This window comes from Annulohypoxylon truncatum (genome assembly GCF_022578515.1).
Source record: "Annulohypoxylon truncatum strain CBS 140777 unplaced genomic scaffold F4807scaffold_65, whole genome shotgun sequence".
NCBI classification, from domain to species: Eukaryota; Fungi; Ascomycota; class Sordariomycetes; order Xylariales; family Hypoxylaceae; genus Annulohypoxylon; species Annulohypoxylon truncatum.
Window position 1 is genome coordinate 23316 of NW_025953851.1, and position 19393 is coordinate 42708.

The 19393-nt window shown below is 48.0% G+C and overlaps 9 protein-coding genes across 9 annotated transcripts; 4 read left to right on the top strand and 5 right to left on the bottom strand.

Moving 5' to 3' along the window:
* Positions 1–222: 222 nt before the first annotated feature.
* Positions 223–2573, bottom strand: F4807DRAFT_359249 (PLP-dependent transferase). Its single transcript, XM_047995544.1, has 2 exons — positions 2308–2573; positions 223–2250 (listed from the first exon to the last, which is right to left on the bottom strand). The coding sequence occupies exons 1-2, from the start codon at positions 2353–2355 to the stop codon at positions 469–471; spliced, it is 1830 nt and encodes a 609-aa protein (XP_047848687.1). The 5' UTR covers positions 2356–2573; the 3' UTR covers positions 223–468.
* A 224-nt stretch (positions 2574–2797) lies between these two features.
* Positions 2798–4902, top strand: F4807DRAFT_359281 (Metallo-dependent hydrolase). Its single transcript, XM_047995546.1, has 3 exons — positions 2798–4007; positions 4157–4610; positions 4685–4902. Exons 1-2 carry the CDS (start codon positions 2994–2996, stop codon positions 4547–4549), a joined length of 1407 nt encoding a protein of 468 aa, XP_047848688.1. The 5' UTR covers positions 2798–2993; the 3' UTR covers positions 4550–4610; positions 4685–4902.
* On the bottom strand, positions 4607–6481 carry F4807DRAFT_359273 (SPX domain-containing protein). Its single transcript, XM_047995545.1, has 3 exons — positions 6131–6481; positions 5202–6068; positions 4607–5143 (listed from the first exon to the last, which is right to left on the bottom strand). The coding sequence occupies exons 1-3, from the start codon at positions 6171–6173 to the stop codon at positions 4701–4703; spliced, it is 1353 nt and encodes a 450-aa protein (XP_047848689.1). The 5' UTR covers positions 6174–6481; the 3' UTR covers positions 4607–4700.
* Positions 6482–6935: 454 nt separating this feature from the next.
* F4807DRAFT_448643 (DnaJ-domain-containing protein) lies at positions 6936–9067 on the top strand. Its single transcript, XM_047999947.1, has 2 exons — positions 6936–7198; positions 7258–9067. Exons 1-2 carry the CDS (start codon positions 7089–7091, stop codon positions 8699–8701), a joined length of 1554 nt encoding a protein of 517 aa, XP_047848690.1. The 5' UTR covers positions 6936–7088; the 3' UTR covers positions 8702–9067.
* F4807DRAFT_359291 (cysteine protease ATG4) lies at positions 8949–10844 on the bottom strand. Its single transcript, XM_047995547.1, has 4 exons — positions 10165–10844; positions 9931–10099; positions 9647–9871; positions 8949–9584 (listed from the first exon to the last, which is right to left on the bottom strand). Exons 1-4 carry the CDS (start codon positions 10730–10732, stop codon positions 9197–9199), a joined length of 1350 nt encoding a protein of 449 aa, XP_047848691.1. The 5' UTR covers positions 10733–10844; the 3' UTR covers positions 8949–9196.
* Positions 10845–11448: 604 nt separating this feature from the next.
* Positions 11449–14158, top strand: F4807DRAFT_448648 (uncharacterized protein). The gene is made up of 3 exons (XM_047999948.1): positions 11449–11926; positions 11995–13321; positions 13382–14158. The coding sequence occupies exons 1-3, from the start codon at positions 11779–11781 to the stop codon at positions 13857–13859; spliced, it is 1953 nt and encodes a 650-aa protein (XP_047848692.1). The 5' UTR covers positions 11449–11778; the 3' UTR covers positions 13860–14158.
* Positions 14159–14363: 205 nt separating this feature from the next.
* F4807DRAFT_448650 (histone H2B) lies at positions 14364–15477 on the bottom strand. Its single transcript, XM_047999949.1, has 3 exons — positions 15062–15477; positions 14880–14951; positions 14364–14810 (listed from the first exon to the last, which is right to left on the bottom strand). Exons 1-3 carry the CDS (start codon positions 15225–15227, stop codon positions 14632–14634), a joined length of 417 nt encoding a protein of 138 aa, XP_047848693.1. The 5' UTR covers positions 15228–15477; the 3' UTR covers positions 14364–14631.
* A 1613-nt stretch (positions 15478–17090) lies between these two features.
* F4807DRAFT_454861 (histone H2A) lies at positions 17091–17735 on the top strand (the record flags this gene model as incomplete). Its single annotated transcript, XM_048000639.1, has 4 exons — positions 17091–17146; positions 17285–17373; positions 17426–17629; positions 17680–17735. 4 exons carry the CDS (start codon positions 17091–17093, stop codon positions 17733–17735), a joined length of 405 nt encoding a protein of 134 aa, XP_047848694.1.
* A 257-nt stretch (positions 17736–17992) lies between these two features.
* F4807DRAFT_359514 (uncharacterized protein) lies at positions 17993–19278 on the bottom strand. The gene is made up of 7 exons (XM_047995548.1): positions 18994–19278; positions 18731–18935; positions 18532–18664; positions 18386–18464; positions 18274–18315; positions 18155–18215; positions 17993–18088 (listed from the first exon to the last, which is right to left on the bottom strand). The coding sequence occupies exons 2-6, from the start codon at positions 18751–18753 to the stop codon at positions 18193–18195; spliced, it is 300 nt and encodes a 99-aa protein (XP_047848695.1). The 5' UTR covers positions 18754–18935; positions 18994–19278; the 3' UTR covers positions 17993–18088; positions 18155–18192.
* Positions 19279–19393: the final 115 nt, after the last annotated feature.

Here is a 19393-nt window from a genome sequence, read left to right on the forward strand (position 1 = left end):
GGACAGAGTGAACTATCTAGTGAAGAGTCTTGACCGACCTGACGATTCCTGGGGAAAGTCGTGTATTTACGCCCTGATGCCTTTGATTTGTTAATGGCGATTTGCTGTTGAGTTCGAGTACATTTCTCATGCCAGCAGTTGCCATGGTCGTCGACTCCTCGGCGTTCATATCTAACCAAGCTCTTAACGGCTTTTCCTTAAGATCACTAGATACATGATTATTTATGAATCGGATACGCGAGTTAACATAGTAATTGCCGTACGAGGTAATTATAATGATCTTCCTTTTCGCTAACATACACTTTTCAACGCATGTGATTACAATAAGATAAACACGTACGTCACGGTTGGGGACGAGGCAGGAGAGGGCGGTAATGATGGATGATCTTCGTGCTAAATTTCTCATATCATCGCTATATCGTCATGATATCCTTTTTTTGACGCTGCCCAACAACCTTACTGAGTAATTTACTCGCCAACTTGGCATGCTTCAGCCGCTTTCAGAGCATTCGCAAAGACAGATGTTAAATTATCTTCTAATCCAACGCTGACCCGGAGTAAGTCGGGATTTACTCCGTACCCGGCGGCCCATTCCAACTCCTGATAATGGGCCAGAACCATGTATGGCGAGGTTAAGGTGAAGTTGGTGCCTAAGCTCGGTCCTTTGGCTGTTTCAAGGGCATCGAAGAATGCCATGGCATGAGCTTTAGTTTTTAGTGTGAACGACAAGAGCCCGCCGTAGCCTCCGTTTGGCAATTTACAGATCTCGTAGTTGGGCCTGGTCTCGTTGTATTTGGTGTAGTAAAGATTAGTGACTAGTGGATGCGCCTTTAAGATGTCACAGATGGCCTCAGCATTCGTATTAACTCTATCAATACGGGACTTGAAGTCGCGGCTGTTCCTCTCCATGAAGATAACGTCCTCGGCCCAATACGTATCCTCGAATTCGTTCGCCATGACGGATTTTAACGAGTCATAGTACCGACTGTTCGGGTTCAGGATGATGCTGCCGCCCATAACGTTGCAGTCCCCGGAGAAAATTTTGGTCAGACTGCTGACGACGACGTCGGCAAAGGGGAGTACGTTGACGTTGACAAACGTGCCCACCGTTTCGTCAACTACCACGGCAAAGTCGTACATATCGGCCAATCGTCGGATGCGTACGAGATCGGGGCAAGTCAATAAGGGGTTGCCGGGAAATTCACAGAAAAGAGCTAGGAACCTCTCTCCATTCTGTAGGCGACCCTCGAGGTCGTCAAGGTCTGAAGAAGAGCCGTAGCCGTAGAAGATGGCACCCGGGCCGAACTTTTGCAAGATCTTGAGGGTGTCCACATACGGGAACCCGAAGTTGATACTCTTCCGAGGCTCTCGCGCCTTGAGGAGGGTCTGGTGAGTAGTAAAGATAGCGTTCATCCCGCAGGGAACCAGATATATATCGTCCTCCTTGAAGTTTGAGATCCCGCGAGCGTTGGAATCCATGGTTGGAAATGCGGTAGTGCTTTCCAAATCGATATCTGTGGTCAGGACGCCGGCGATGCGACGCCTGATAGCCGACTTAGCGTTGGGAACCAGGGAGAGGTCGAGGTTCCTCCCATATCGTTCTTCTAGGAACCGCGAGGTTTCGAGTGAATCTGTTGTGCCATTATCCGTGGTCGTCTCTAGAGTCACGGGGAAATGACGGCTAGCCCCGTTTGATCCGTTCGTATTATGGTCGATGGAAGCTGTTCTTCGGTATCTCTTTGGTCCCCGGCATAACTTCTGCTGTGCTGCTGGAGGCGGCGATGCCTGCTCCTCGGGGACTAGTATGTTTTCGTTAAACAGGCCGTGGCAGAATTCCGCACGTCGACTTGACACACCATCGCCGGAATGCTGCCAATACTGTTTAACAAATGGGAATGTCTCCGCGGAGCATAAGACAGCTGAGATAGACGGCGTAGCGGATAGCAATGACTCCGGCGGTTTTTTGGCGGGATCTAGAACCAAATGAAGGACACCAAGGTTGGCGAGGGCAGACTGCGGGGCCTTGTCTCGGACGAAGTCAATACATCGATTTGCCGTCTTCCTGGTCGGGAACAGTATAGCCTGCTGCTCTTCAGTCCCATATCTGGCGGCAATGTCGCGACCAAAGGCCTGTATGCTCTTGTGGATAAAGAACCTTGGATAACCCGTGACCATAGTGCCGAGGACCCATTGCTCGCCCTCCTCGTACCCCACGTTGGATTTCCAGGTGGGAAGCGAGACACTCACGGCCTACGAAAGAGGTTAGCATTCCTCCTTATTCCCCTGAGGGGCATGATAAAGACCCACGTGAGCAGTATTCGGAGGTATCGAATCTCCCAATTCGATTGAAGGCATATTGATTATGTATGTTAAGTAATGATATTTGGTGTGACCTAAGTATACACGAGAGGGATGATGGGTTTGGGTCGATGGGGTTATTAATCTCAGCTAGGTCGGACTGCGTGTCTTTGGAAACGGGTACGGCGAAACTACCTAGTATAGAGTTAAGTAATTCTATCTTCCATAGGTATACAGGGTTAAGGTTTGAATGTTGTTTAATAGGGCAGATGCCGAGGATCGGAGGTAGAATTTTTGAAGTGACTTATACTTTTAAAGTTAGATTTTCGGCTTTCTTGATTGGTCATTATTAGTTACACATGCATGGATACATGATATCTGTAGGCGCGGATGTACTTGTGGCGTACCCCCATTACATCACCGTGCATCCTACTAGATGAAGATTGCATTAGGTACCCCGATCTATGGATGCCCATTTGATTCAAAGCCGTTACATGCCACATGGGCGTAGTACATATCATGTACATGACTACATGTCGCTACTCACTTTCTCTATAGAGTTAATTATCATCAAGATAATATTTATCTTCTCTTGTTTGCTACTCTATTGATATACACGACCGAATATTATAGACTTGCAAGCCTGGTTTCCCAACAGATATATTTCGGAGTGACGCTTTGAACTTCTTGACGAAATGCAGATCAACAATGTGATTTTGCCATGTCAGAGCTCCGCCACAGACATGGACATATGGGATATCGACGTCGAAGATGGCAAGGTTTCTCAAATACGTCCCTCCAATGGTGTAGTCGGCAAACCTCCTAAACTCCTGCTGCCAGCCCTCTGCCACCCACATATACACCTCGACAAACCGTTTATCCTTACTTGCGGACACCCATCTTCAAAAACTCGGCCTGATTATTCCGATCTTGTTCCCCGGACTGGCTCTTTCGATGAGGCTCTGTCAAATACCTCCAAGGCCAAAGAGCGCTATACTGAAGAGGACCTTTACCTCCGAGGTTCTCAGCTTCTGGCGACAAGCTACGAACAGGGCGTAACCTCCCTCCGTGCTTTTGTAGAAGTAGACCATGTCACCGGAGCATTGCCTCTAATGATCGCGATCCGTCTCAAGTCCGACTTCTCCCACTTGCTAGATATGCAGATATGCGCATTTGCCCAGGATCCTATCTTCTCCACCATCCACGGAGAATCCAACCGGTCCATCATTACCTCCCTCTTGGGAGAGTACGCTCCATATGTTGAGGTTTTAGGGACTACCCCCTACGTCGAGGAGTCACGAGAAGCATCATTGCAGAATATCGAGTGGGCCATCGCTACCGCCCTCCGCCATGATCTCCACCTAGATTTCCATTTGGACTACAACCTAGCCCTGCCTTCCCCTTCCAACGCGCCCTTGACATTTTCAGTCCTTGAGCTCCTTAAGAAGCATAGATGGCTCGAAATCGCCAAGGGCTCCAAGACCATAGTCCTTGGGCACTGTACACAACTCACTGTCCTCTGCAACTCGGACCTTCAGCATCTCGCCGAACTTGTCATCCAATCTGGGCTTCCAATCCATTTTGTTGGCCTACCTAACAGTGACATGTTCATGATGGGCCGCCCCAGTTCAGCAGCAGACACGATGCAAGCTCGCCCGCGTGGAACATTGCACGTTCTTTCCATGATTAAGGACCTTGGCCTATCCGCGGTATGTAACACAGAGTCCTTCTCCCCTTCAACCTGTCTCGGCAGCGAGAGCTTCTCACTCGAACTAGTCGCGGAGATTTACTCCTAATATAATTTTAAATCTCCCAAGTACGTCGCCGAATAAGAAATTGCTGACTTTCGTCACGGAAGTGTATCGGCGTAAATAATGTTGGAAATGCCTTTACCCCTTTTGGTTCCGGCGACCCTTTACAAGCTGCCTCATGGGGGGTTGGAATCTACCAAGCTGGAACTGTAGCCGATGCGTTGATCCTATACGGCTGTGTAAGTTGGCTAGCTAGGAGAGCCATCGGTCTCGAAGGGAGCACTGAGGATAACGATGTTATCGAAAGTCGATCTTTACAGGGCATGCTCTTAATAAGAAACAAAGAGCATATCACACTGCCTAGCGCCACCCATGGTCCCGAATTAAAGATACCGGCAAGAAAACGGATGAACATCAGGGACATCATTTGGGATCCGCCCGAGATCATGATGAGATCCATCATAGGGCGAAGAAAACTTGAGCTCGACAGCGATGCTTAGAGACCATATGGCTCTTCTAGCTAACTGGCCAATTAGTTTCTAAGGACATGTTGAGAAAGAGGTATATTGGGAGAAAATCGTGCCCAGGCTTCCTTTTGGATTAATCGTGATTATTAATTTTCTTAAAAAGAATAGGTAATCGCCATTGCCCTTACATCACAGAGCAAGGTGAATCCGAGTAATCAGGCCCAAATATCTCCCTATTCCTTTCGCGCTCGTTTGCCCGGATCTTTTCTTTAACTTCCTTTGGGAAATATTCGCGAAGAAATGCCGCACGCGCACTATCGAAGTTTTCCAAACCGGCTCTCATGATCACATCAGCTCGGCAAAGGGGACAGAACCTTTCTCCTTTTCGAGACATCTTGACGAGACACCGACTGCAGAATACATGCTGACATTCCAGTCGAACCGGCCAGTACGCCACTGCAAAGCAGATTGGGCAAAGATAATCGTCAAGCTGTGGAACGACAGAAATGAGTTCGGTTGACATTTGTGCACATAAATCCTTAGCCACGCTCCCAGCTAAGAGGTGATTGGATCGTACAGTAACAGGGAATACGCGAGAAACACCTAGCGAGGTCCTCTTGTCGAATTCTGTCCTTGTTAGTAAGGAAGGGGTCAAGGCGAATAGGTTATATGCTTGGTGACAAACTTTTGAGTATCTTGGTTACCGCTAAATTATTAATCTCCTGGAATTTGAGAATTTGCAGGAGCAAAGCGTTCGTGTTGAGAAACCTGGTATAGGCTTGCCGGCTGTTATTCAACTTCAGGCCATGAACTAGTTTTCTCGATAGCACCTGGTCTTGAAACCATCGCAGCTGTTCAACTGCTTGGGAACTTGTCCTAGCTCCATGATCACTCTCTAAAGTGGAAAAGAAGACCCGGGCATCCAGGTACAGTTCAAAGATCTTACGCCACGTCTCCAGGTCCCCCCTTACTTTCCGGCCCTTCGATGGTTTCGTAGCTATGTTAATTTCCTGTCCCAGGAGTGCTATCTCTTTTCCTAACTTATCTTGTTCTTCTTCTTGCAACACGTCCAAGTTTGAAACATCAGTCTGCAGGATGTCGAAGAATTCGCCATCAAAGACTAAAGGTACTTCAATCTGTTGAATCGACGACAAGTACTCCTCAGATAGAGGAGGTCGCTGTGGATTAGGAGAGGTAGGAGATAGGGTTTCATGGCCAGGTTCATCCACCATCGGATCCGATACGCCTTCGGTCCTGGGAACGATCTTCTTCAGGAAATCTCTTGTGGACGGGGTCAACTTCGCGTCTACGGCCACACCATCCTTTAAGTGTATGAAGAAAGTTAACCTTGGTCGAAAGTATTTTGAATCCGTAGTCTTGCCATCTAAATGATAGTGAAAGGCCACTGTAGATGGGTCTTTTTGAGTATTGGCCAACTGAGCCAGAGTATCCTTGTCCAGGCCAAGCTCCTGGAGTTCATTTGTAACCTTCTTGAGACACTTTTTGAGCTGGCCGTAGGGAACGGCGGAACTAACCCATCTTTGAGGGAAGCCTACATGAGAAAAAGCTGATAAGCGACTAGTTGTGAGCAAGGCCTGCAAGAGGATGATCTACCTTCTTGTTGTAGAGATTTCCTGAATTCCTGGGCAAACTTCATGAGAACCGGTATGAATGTGAGATAAACCAGTTAGTTAGCTTAAAGGCCAATAAGTTAAGTTAATCGTCTTATTCCGCCAAGTGATTTCCGCACGTGACAACAAGAGGAGGATCGTGGAAATCGTATAATTGTGAATGTGGTGATGATGTGAGATGTAGTACCGGTGGGTGAACAGAACTATAGCAGGGACGTAACGAGGAGTACGGATTGGGTGACATATATCTGAATATATGTATGTGTAGGCAAATAGACATATGTAGGACCTAACGTATAGGGATTAAGAATAAGGAGAGAGATAGATATGTATAATGCATGGGGCAAACATTTCCAAGTTCCAAATTCAAATTCTCTTCTTAACTAATACTAGGTACCTACCTACTGTCTAACTTAATTCTATGTACCCTATGTATCTTGCGTACTGCCAAGGTACTTGAGTAGGCGTTTTACCGCTAATACTGGGAGGGTAGTACCTTCTCAGGTACGACATGTACCAAGTAGGTACTATCTACCTAGTTCCACCAGACAGGCATCTCTGATGCGACAATCCTCTGCAGCCTTAGCAGATCAAGCCCAGGTAGTTTGCCCCTGCGTGGTCAGGCGACCTATCATATTTCTGCGCCTATCTATGTATGTACATGCATAGGTACACATAGTAGGCCAAGCCGGATTGCCAAGTATCATGTACCTGATGGGTAGCTTTGAGGTACAATGCGGGGGTTATTTTGTGCAAAACGAGACCGTCTAAATACCTAAACCTATTAGGTTGCGGGGTACAACGGCATTCTACATATAGGTAGGTATGTATGTAGGTAAATATATATGACTTATGCAAAAATTAGAGATTATCATATATAAAATCAACATTTCCAGGGTTAAATACTCAAACACCATTGTCAACTAAACCGAATCCACACGATGGGCGCCCAGCAGTCGTCTTACGCGGACACTGCGGCAAGGAACAATTCGCCTAGGAAAGCAGACTACTACGAATTACTTGGTGTTGACCGTCAAGCCAGCGATGACGAGTAAGCAGAAGCCTCCCCTCTATGAATATGAACCTCCGTCCTGACACGAACTTCGTCAGGATCAAGAAGGCATATAGAAAAAAGGCTCTGGAGTTACACCCGGATCGAAACTACGGCGATGTCGAAAACGCGACGCAGAGATTCGCTGAAGTCCAAGCCGCCTACGAAGTCCTTTCCGATCCGCAGGAGCGCGCTTGGTACGACTCTCACCGCGATGCCATTCTCCATGGCGAGGACCCGGCTGATGATGGGGCAACTCCTGAATATCACAACGTTCGCCTAATTAGCGCCGACGAAATTTATAGATTGATTGGCCGCTTTAACAAAAGAATCCCCTTCGACGATTCCCCTCGCAGCTTCTTTACCATCTTACAGGATACGTTCGACAGGATAGCCCAGGGAGAAATCGCAGCTAGCGAATGGGATGGTCTACCACCCACCGAATACCCTCCCTTTGGTACATCTGAGGATGACGATATAGTCGCGAAGGCCTTTTACAACAGGTGGTCCAAATTTTCTACTAAGCTTGGGTTTGCCTGGAAGGATAAATGGCGACTTTCAGATGCGCCGGATCGGAGGGTGCGACGCCTTTTGGAAAAGGAGAACAAGAAATTCCGAGAGGATGGCATACGCGAATTCAATGATGCCGTTCGGTCCTTAGTTGCTTTCGCTCGCAAGCGCGATCCCCGTCCCGGTTCTAACGCCCAGTCCGAGGCAGAGAGACAGAAGATTCTGCGTGACTCGGCTGCTGCACAAGCTGCCAGGTCGAGAGCCGCAAATCAGCAGAAGATGAACGATCCTTTCGCCATTCCCGAGTGGGTCCAATCACAGGACCAGGAATTGCACCAAGGGGAATTCTCCGAGACCGACGAAGAATCCGAGGTCGAACACATAGAATGTGTAGTGTGCAATAAGACATTCAAGAGTGAGAAGCAATACGAAGCCCACGAGAAGAGCAAGAAGCACTCGAAGGCCGTTCAGCAGCTTCAAAGGCAGATGAAGAAGGAGAATGCAAGCCTTGATTTAAACAAGGAGACTCCGACATCGATGTCAGAGATACCGGTCGTGGATGCCAATGACGAAGAGGATGAGAAGGTTGACGCCAAGAGTAGCACGCTCGGCATCACGCAGACGGACGCATCTAGCCGAACCGAAGTAGCTTCTAGAACTGATACAGAGCCTGCAAGCTCACGTGTCACAACGGTCGACTCGGAGGATGAGAGCGAACATGACGACTATGCCTCGAGAGATGTCATCGAAGAGCGTCTTGTCTCGGAGAAGCAAAGAGAATCTGACCCTTTGCGGGGCGATGGGGAAAGCTCCATTGAAGATGTTGTCGATGGAGTAGAAGATATCTCACTCGCGAGTAGTGAACCTACCAAGAAGGTGGGCAAGGCAAAAGCCAAAAGGGAGAAAAAAGCTGCTCGTCAAGCTACTTCGAGGCAGCAAGACGACACGGTAAGCTGTCGCAAAGATTTTATCCGGCCAGCTCGACTCAGGTGACATTAGCTAATTTCCACGGGAGTAGAAGTGCACGGCCTGCGATAACACATTCAAGTCGAGAACGCAGCTTTTCAAACACCTGAAGAAAACTGGCCATGCGGCCACAAAGATCGTCGCATCAAACTCGAACAAGAAACGGCGCTAGATGATTGTTACCAAATGATCCAGAAGTTTGTATCGATATACCGTCTAATAACCCAGCAATGGAATCAATCATTTCCCCCGCCAGCCCCAACATTTGCCCTCGTATCTAATGGCTTGGCGACAAGAACGTGTTACTCGATGGTTTCCGTTTTGCAACGACCCCAGAGCCGAAGTGGGCTACTTCTGGGGCGGTAACCTGCCGTTGCTTGCCAAATTCCCGTGGTAAGTGTTCATGATATTTACATCACCAATGATAGTTCATAATCCCCCTGATCCACGCTTAACGCCTGACTATTACCTAGTGGTATTCCCTGATACACCAAACCGAGAAACATTGCGCCTGAACCCGGCTTATTCTTCCGCTACGTCAACCTCCTCGTCATCGTCATCGCTCAAAGTCTGAACCTCGTCAATGGGCCCCCCAGACTCGTGCATATGTGCGGTTGGGTCGTGGTCTGACACGTGAATGATGGCTTTACCCTGGACGTGTTTGACGCTCCTCCGCCAATCCCTCCAGTCTTCCTCATCTCGAATCAGAAAGCCGATAAGCATGCTAGGATCCATTTCCTTGACATGGAGTCGTCGGAGTTTTCTTGTATGACAAGTATCAACCTCTTCTTCGGTATACTCCTCGGGTTCTTCGTGATAGGGCAATGCGGGTCGCGTGTAGTGAGGATCCAAATAAAAGAAGTGAAGGCCTTGGACACCGATGAAATAGTGCGAGGATGACGGGCGTCCACTGTGATCTCTAGTTAGCCTCCAGCACCATTATATAGAGAGAAAAAAACTATAGTGACCAACCCAGCAATGCCAATCGACTGCGGCATCTGCAAAGATGCCGTAAGAGCTTCCCAATATACTGGGGTGATCTTGTCGATGCCGAGTCGCGTGCCAACTAGTAACACGGTCGGGTGAAATGTGGTGTTGTCAGGGTTCGCGATTTTCATGAAGTTGTCCTCATAGACATCCGGGCCATCCCCGGTAGAGTAGACGCGCAGCGTAGGTTCAGTCGAATTTGTCAAGGCTCTATTGTCGCCGATTAATCACTGCCGTCGTAACACTGGGATGTGAGACAAGGTACTTACTGGATACACCTCGCCGTTGCTGAAGGACCAAACCATTCGCCAGGATATTTCCCGCACGCGGCGGCGCCATGGCGAACGAAGTTGTGTATCGAATACGGAGCTCGTGGGTCGTCGGCAAATAGTGATAGGATCTTCTTCTCCCCCAGGTCCGGCGTACTCCTTCTCCATCCTGTAAGTAATTTAGCACCGGCGTCTGAAGGCTTCGACCTTTCTACTTTGCGGGGCCCAACATACCTCGACCGAGACGGTGTACGAGCATGGCATTGGCCAACAAGCTCTGGCCAGATCTTATCATACATCCCCACCCACTATCCGAGGCAAAGCCAGTTTGGTCACTCAATTGACTTTTGAGACGCATGGAAAAGGATAAGGCAGAGAGTGCCTTTGGGTCTTGCGACTTGGCAATGGGGTCGAATTCTGATCGATAAGTCATCCATATTCTGGATTCGAAATCATCGAGAAAGGCAGGAGGCCAACCGCCATCTAGAGGTGCCTCGTCATAGGCTAAGGACGAGTCAAAGCTGCTAGAGGTTGAATCAGGAGGGGTCTCGGGTAGCCTGGCGGGAGCTTGGATGGGATCTTTGGTAGGTGGCTCGGAAGCGGAAGCGGAAGCTGGAGTCGGAGCTGGAGCTGGAGCTGGAGCGGAGGTAGAAGAAGGGTCGGGTTTAGGACTTGGGCTGTTGTTGAGCTTGTAGGAAGATCCAAGACACCAGACCGGTTGGTCGCGGATAACATCATTGGTTGGTTCGGGATCCCAGAACATCTGGACAATGCGTCTGCCAAGATCTACTGTAGTATCCATATTGCAGAGTGGTTATGTTGTGAGTCGACTAGTTTGTTGTAATAGCTTTCAGTGGCTTTCAAGGCCCCCTCCTGGAGATAGGTTGACCAGGACACGGTGGTAACGATGGTCGAGACAGAGATAGCAGCAATAACAGCAACAGCAAGCGCAGCGAATATAGGCACACTAAGGAAATTAGAAGAGATGAGGATAAAGAACTCTATGATAAACAGGGTTATTAAGTAATGCCGTCAACTTCTCACGGAGAGAAGAGGATAAGGGTGGATTTGGATAATGGAAAAGGCAAATTGATGACTAGAGCAGCAGAAGACGACGATTCGAAGGACAGGAGGGCGAATGGGCCGGATTCAGTGTTTAGATCTATAGACAAAGTTGAAGATATGATATTAGCAATTCGGTGATCGGTGATGAGCGAGAGACCTGGAGACCCGGAGACCTGATGTTTGGTGATTGAAGCGACAAAGTCGGGAATCTTGGAACCTTGGAACCTTTTGAGCCTGGGAGCATTTGAAGTCAGTAAGTCATCCGGCACCGCCCTCAGGACTTCTTTAACCTTGCGAGTTAGTGGACTTTGCTGGCTAGATGGAAGCTAACTAGGTAGGTAACTAGCGGATAAGCGGGGAGAAGGGGGGCGCTGAATGAATTGGTTGCCTTGTGACAAGCTCATGGGGGCATGGGTGATCTTATCGATAACAAAATACTGTGCTACCTCTGACACAAAGGCAGAAGGACATCAGGCAAGGGCAGCTATGCGTAATGTGTTATACTTTCCTAAGGCTGTTGGAACTTCCGATTACATTTGGTAGATTCAATGTTTTAAAGCTTCACAAAGAGTTCCTGCCTAAGGGGATTAACTTCCATTTGATGATATCAGAGCGGTTTCTACTTTTAGATATGATCCGATCCACATTATCGTCATCAGAAAGTTGTCTATTTTCTCTCATCCCAACCTGACTCAACTTGCTCAACCCCCTAAACTAAATTTCCTCAGTTTTCTCTCTACCTCCTCGCATCTCGTAATAGGCCGTCGACTCTACAGCGATACTATGGCCAAAAATAAAAAGCGAGGCGCCGGCCCTAAATTAAAAGGCCAGCGATTTCCTCATCGCAAGGATGCCTCCTCCGGAAATCATTCTGGAGAATATGGTGGCAACAACTCATCGTCAGCCCCCCAAGGATTCATACGAGCTCATGGTATTTCTCTTGTCCATCCATTATTCAGCTTATCCTTTTATCCTATACCAAGTCTAATCTATTTCTAGGCTATACGCTTGCCGACGAGGCTAGGAACACAGCATCTAATCGCCGTGGAGCTTATGGCCGTGATGCCAAACTGAGATACAAACCCGTCACATTTATTAGTGCTGGCCTGATGGATCCGTTGAAGGATCTAAATGTTCAATTAGCTGCTACAGATGAAGCACGGGAAAATGCGGGCGACACAAAGGAGCCTCTTCGTGCAGGCATAGCTCCTCCTATGGACGTCCACGCGTTTGAAGACTATGTTTCGTCTGCATCTCCTGGTGAAGGACCGTCCGATAACCAACGGTTGTCTAACAGGACCGGGCCTTCTTCTGATCCTGACTCTGACCACAGCTGTGATTCTAGTGAGGATGTTATACTGTTCAAGGGAAGAGATCGCAATCGCATCCGCCAAGGTGGCGCCAATTCCGACTCTCTGAAACTCCGCGAGCTGGACCTTGAACTGCAGGCAGTCGAAGAGACACTCCGTAAAGACGCAGTTGGACCAGTGGATACTATCAAGAGACTCTCCAACAAGCCGGACGATTTTATTTCCCTAAGTCCTAAATCCAAAAGACATAACCGACGCCACAGAATGGGTCAGGGTGCCTCAGCAGACGATATGGCCGCCGTGATTGCAGATTACATGTCTAATATCGAGGGCTGGGGAGAGGAAAACGACCAAGATACCGGACACTCGGGCATGGGTTCTCATAGTTTTAGTGTGCTGAGAGACCTGGGTGGTACTGATAGCGATGCGGTTCCCGACGAAGTCTCTAGCAAAGACGGCACAGACCTTGGATCGGATATTGGAACTGACGTGGAGAACCAGCAACATCGTCTTGAGACAGAGGACCAACGGATTGCACGCCTGCTCGCTAAACAAGAGGAGTTGGGGCTCGGCGGCGATGATGTTTTGCTCTTTGACGGAGAAGCGTCCGACGATGAGTGGCTTACACCCACCAAGGCCCCCCCACGCCGCAAGAGGAAAGGTGATTCGAAGAACGCCAAAATCATCCAAAAGAAGGGTCAATATCCAAGTGCAACGCAGATGGCGGATGCATTCGACGAATTAGACCTCATGGATTGGCATCGACCTAGCCTTAAAAATTTCCCGCCGACATTCGATGTATCTGACTCTGAGCTCGAGGAGGCTATGAAGATATCTTGGCAAAAGGATCGTCTGAAGAAAGCGGAGAAGAAGAAAGCCCGGGAAGAACTACGATCGCAGGGGCTACTCGGCAAAAATACCAATCCCGATGATCTTCGAATCAAATATCTCGGCGGCATGTCCCTTGATGATCTCGCCAACGAGCTCGAGACCTTTCTCCTCGGCTCTCAAGAACAGTAAGCTACTTTGGCGTTCGTTGCCGCACCGCGTGCTAAGACATACTGATGTTTCCCTAGACTTATTTTACCCCCATTTGACAAGGGCGCTCGTAAAACTATCCACATGGTAGCCAACAAATTCAAAATCAAGTCGCAATCTGCGGGCAGGGGCAAGGATAGATACCCGGTTCTCTACCGCTCGAGAGCAACGCTCCCGTTTGATCAAGACACCTTTGATAGAACATTTAGTCGCATCAAACAGACCTGGTTCCCTCGCGTTGACGCCGACGAAAAAATAGTGAACGAAAGCCGGATTCTCAAACGATCTGAAGTTCGAAACGGCAAATCCCGTTTCAAGAGTTCTCTAACTTATCGTGATGGCGACATCGTGGGTCAGCACGCCGCAGAATTAGGGGCAGAAAATAGGGGAAGGGCGATGCTGGAAAAGATGGGATGGTCAAAGGGAATGGCCTTGGGAACTGGGGAGAACAAGGGCATCATGGTACCCATCACTCATGTGGTGAAGAAAAGCAAGGCCGGACTTGGCGACAATTGAAAGCACTTCATTCTAAACGGGTTCGTTGATATGAATTATCTGCTGCAAATCCACTATCACAATTGCATAGAATCAGGCCCCGGGTGGCGTACCGAGCTAACAATATCGGTGCGGCCTATTATTGCATTATTATAACCAAGCAAATCAGAGCTTAATCCATCACTGACTACCTAATCTTATGTACCTAGTGAAAAGCATTACTAGATCGCGAACCTACTTCACATAGATATCTCAGAGCAGGATTTACATCGGACCATCAAAGACGAGTGACTACGGGAAGAAATGAAACATTATTCTGGTGGCGAATAATTCAAACGACTGATTACATGGCCAAGCTCCTAGTCAATTCATTTGTCCCAACGTGATTCTTGGATAAACGAGGTCCCATCGCCCACCGCTCCAATAATTTGGTGCCCCGCGACCCGCACCCGGAAAACATACTACGTAGAATAAACATGCTTTAGAAGTGACAGGAATTAGGTATTATCACGTCAATCTTATTTTTCACGACTATTGGTGCCATTTTGTTTGTTTGTTCATATGCAGATTCATTCCGTAGCCCTATCGGGAAAATGTAGTGTACAACCGCAAACCCCATACCGTGTTGTGCGAGAACATTGACCCCTTAAAAAAGCAAACCATCCGTAACGCATTATGAGACTCCCGTATCAGGACTTGCATGCCATATGCTTTGGCAGTCTCGTCATCATGCCAAAGCGAAAAAGAGAAGTCCCATGCCCAAAAGAGAAACCAGACGCAGAAAACCAAGCACTTATTTGGTCGATGACGAGTACTTGGTCACTGCCTTGGTGCCTTCAGACACGGCGTGCTTGGCAAGCTCACCGGGCAGGATCAGGCGAACTGAGGTCTGGATCTCTCGAGACGAGATGGTGGACTTCTTGTTGTACGCAGCCAGCTTGGATGCCTCGGTGGCGACTCGCTCGAAAATGTCTAGAAGACTCGCATTAGGAGTTTGACTTCCAAAAAGCGCGTGACAACGCGTAAATGGGCACGACTTACCGTTCACGAACGAGTTCAAGATTGACATGGCACGGTTGGAGATACCGGTGTCGGGGTGGACCTGCTTCAGGACTAGGAATTGGAGTTAGCACAATTGGAGGACGAATCGAGTCGCGACGCGTCAATGACCAAAACATGGTTGAAATATGACGCGTAAATGCCGAGGCTGGTATCTGGCTTACCCTTGTAGATGTAGGAGGAATAGGTCTCCTTGCGCGCCTTGGTACGCTTCTTCTTGTCGCCAGTAGCCGCGGTCTTCTTGCCGGCATCCTTCTTCTCGGGAGCCTTCTGCGCGGTTGCGGGAGCCTTAGAGGCGGCGGGCTTCTTGTCAGCAGCTTTGGGAGGCATGTTGAATAATTGAGTGGATGAGAATTGTTTTGGGTTTGTAAGATGTGTGTTGGGGAAGATGCAAGAATTGGAAATTCCAAATGCTGGTTGCGTTGATAAATGTTTGTGGATGAGAGATGGAGAGAGAAGTCAAAGATGGTTGACTTAGAAAAGGTGGTGGGTGGAAGGCCTTTTTGTATTGGCCCCGGGAACTTAGCGTGATTACTGATTTGATCCTCGTAAGGTTTGACTGATTGACCTTGCCTTGTGTTGCGCGGTTGCACGTTTAAAAAATAAAAAGGGTACAAGTATAACGTACTTTCTGATAAGCTACTACTATTATGCACGCCCCGCCTTCCGGCAGCACAGCACCAGTAGACGCGCTAGAAACGGTTACGCGTTTATCGCACAGACCTTTATGCCGACAGTGCGAGCTGAGAAAACAGTGGACAAAATGGGAAATATTAAAAAATTAACATAAGCTCTAGCCAATCAGATATTTTAAATCTCTATGAATTTTATATTCTATGTACCCATTACAGTTTAACTACATACAGTCCCTTACAGTTTTTACCTCTCCGCTTTTTATTCGATTGTTCTCAACCAATATAGCAGTAGTACGTACCTACCCATTATCGATTACCGCTTACCCACAGCTTCCCAAACTTCCATGTTGTCTCCACCCAACTCCGTGACAGCAGGTCAGCTGTCGTGCGGCACGCTCAACATCAACAGTCACCGGCGCCGTTTACTCGTGAAGGAGCCCGGGTGACCCGTAGCCTCCGAGAAAATTATACCCGAAGTCATCGCCACCTCCCGATTTCCCGCAACCTCAGGAGAAAGCCCGCTGAACCCGTAGGTACCTTCCAGGACCTCCGTATGTCTCGGCTCCGAATCAACCTGCCTTTATAACTAAAAATAGGCTTGATGTACCTTCCGGCAATGCATTTGTAACGAACTCACCACCTAGCTACTTTAGCTTCATGTACTGACACCGGCTGAAAGTAGGCCTGATACAGCCCTTAAAGCATGTAAACAAACCTAACACCAGAAGACTGCATATTTTACTACATGAGCTTCATTTCTAACACTTCGATACATAATCTCGCTTTTATATCAAGCGTGCAAAACTGTAATCATTCTCTAGGGCCCCCTGTAAACCTTCGAAAATGTCCATGGCAAGGTAGTGCAAAAGGGACACGCGAACCGATGAAATCCAAGCACTTAATTACACTGCCTAAGCATAAATGGAAATAAGGATTGTAAGAGGTGCCGCATCACAATTATTATAACTGATTGTATTGCAAAAAAAAAAGGAAGAGAACCTCTAAAATATGGGATTGGAATGGAAATGTGTTTATTTTTCGCTGATAGATACCATTAGTAGAAACTACCCCATGTTGCATGATCAAATCAAATCACAGTCTGTTGTCCAATAACCGAACTGTAATTGGAATGAGGAATGTTTAAATAACTGATCTTTATTCAGGTACTATGGGAAGCTACGGTAAATGGTCTGTGCTTTTTAGTACCTAAGTATATTTTTAATTCCTTGCATGCAGCGGTGATGCAGCGCTGCTGCTGTTATTATTTTTCTGCCGAACCCGCAGCTCCCCCGAAATTCGGCCTAAAGCGGACTAGGCTGGTAATCCACCTAATTTTTGGTGATCTGTGATTCTGATTTTAGGACGCGCCCCGACAATACTTAAACATCACATCCCCCACCAACCTTAGACTTCTTCCTCTCATTTACATCTTCTCGTATCAGCTTCATCAACCACAAACAACCATTCATCACCGCACTCCCGCGCGCTTTTTGAAGCATCAGTCAATTACGACATCACTTACGAGTTACTTTACCTTTCTCAAACATCAACTATCAAGATGACTGGAGGCGGCAAATCCGGCGGCAAGGCCAGCGGTTCCAAGAACGCGCAATCGTAAGTCATCGCCATATCTCGCAGGTCTTGCGCATGTTCGGATTGGGCTTCAATCGTCAAACATGACGCGTCTTCCGTCAAATATCGCAATGCTTCCACTTTCAAGTTCGATTCCCTCTAACCTGAGCTATCTTTTAGGCGATCTTCCAAGGCTGGTCTCGCTTTCCCCGTTGGTCGTGTTCACCGACTCCTCCGCAAGGGTAACTATGCCCAGCGTGTTGGTGCTGGTAAGTCGCGTCAGATCTCGCTCCCTTTCGATCCATTCTAACGCGTTATCAGGCGCTCCCGTGTACCTCGCTGCCGTCCTCGAGTACCTAGCTGCCGAAATTCTCGAGTTGGCCGGTAACGCTGCCCGTGACAACAAGAAGACCCGTATCATCCCCCGTCATCTTCAACTCGCCATCCGAAACGACGAGGAGCTGAACAAGCTCCTTGGTCACGTTACCATTGCCCAGGGTGGTGTCTTGCCCAACATTCACCAGAGTAAGTTTTTGAACCAAATCTTGCCTAGCTATTATCTAACCTTCAACCAGACCTTCTCCCCAAGAAGACCGGGAAGCCCGGCAAGAACGCCAGCCAAGAGCTGTAAATGGGGTCACTTTCTGTTTTCTGGTTGGTCGTTTGGGACGTTTCATGAACCACGGGGTCACGGCTGGGCACGGTTTGCTTTTTTCCATGCGTTAGGGTTGTACATTAAAGGCATAATCCATTGAGCACTGCTCTGAATGAGCAATGGGCATGAATGAGAACACTTTCTGAACAAATATTTTGGCTATTAAATATGTGATATATTGTGCAGATTATGCTGGCAAGTTCCGCGGCAACTTTGAGCCCGGAATATTGATAACTGAACTGCTTGTTTCCCCAAGAACTTCCTCGATTTTAGGTGCTATTGTCATGTACGAGGTATTTACGTCATGAATGTAGATGTCTTAGAAAGCTCTATTTTGAAATGTGTAAGTTTTTATCTTCGTCTAGTGCATAACGCAGATTATTGGTCTTATATACAGATCGGTACCACCCATTTCCCCATAAGAATTCCCGATTTAAAACTTCAGCGGTGGCGGAGCTGGAAAATCTGTCAGTAGATCAAACAGAGATACAATAGAGCGGATATTCAAACTCACGGTCCGTGTTAGGTACTGATAGGTTCCTCTCAAATTTAGATCCTAATTGAACTATTAGCACGATGCACACTTTACGTGTAACATATTTGGTATTTGGCAACCGGTGACATACCTCCTGGGGCTGTCGGGTAACAGAACGGATCAGGGTGCTTCCACGTCTCTAGTAGCTTCTCTGTTTCGCTAAGTAGTATCTGCAAAATGAAATCCGTTAATTTTTCCGTACTTCATCGCTCCCTGCGATTCCGGGGGAGACAGTACCCTTTGTTTCCTGGCATCGGTAACATTGCGGTTGGCTTCGAAGAGGGATCGGATATAGAGAGCTTGACCACGCCACAAACTTCGATGGACAGCCCAGTCAAGAGCTAGCTTCAGGGAGCGTCGGTAAAGAGACCTATGGTTCGGCTAGATTAGAGGTTGCAAAACCGTGGCAGGTTTAGGTAGGTTCAATTGGTCTCACAGCGCAGCTTGTCGGTTCGACATGATGAGGTCTTTTACTTCTTGCCGTGTATTCTAGTCGCGACGCCTACGACCCGAGTCACCAGCGGGCCGTAACCAGGAATAGCAACAATGCCGGAGCTGCTTAGGCGTTATGCGCAATAGATCCAGGGGATGCGATGCAATAGAGAAGTATCTATGCGTCGCCGTCGAACTCGAGATTTGTGCTCGTAAGGATTAGGAAAGTGTTGGAAATCCCACGCAGTCAATTGGAACTTCGCTAACTCGCTAATTCGCCTAGGCTTAGTTAGAGAGGAGGTCCCCACACTAACACCCGGACGACCTCCAAATCGGCGAAGGATCTTATTTATCCCGAGATGCTAGGGCGTGCTTGCGTCTATGTACATAATTACCTCTCTTGTTACGTCAAAGCTGCAAGGGTGAAAAGAGACGGGTACATAACCTCGGTACATAGGTGGTAGAGACGGTATGTATTTAGAGATGCGTGCATTGGTACCATACCTACATGTAGTAGGTAGCTCAAGATATAACCAACAAGATAGCTAGCTGGCTCAATTGCGCAGTGGGTAATTACATTTTCGATGTGGAATACTTGCAAAATACGTACGAAATACTTGAATCTACGTGAAGTGCACGGTGCAAGTGCGTAGAGGGAGCCGCAACG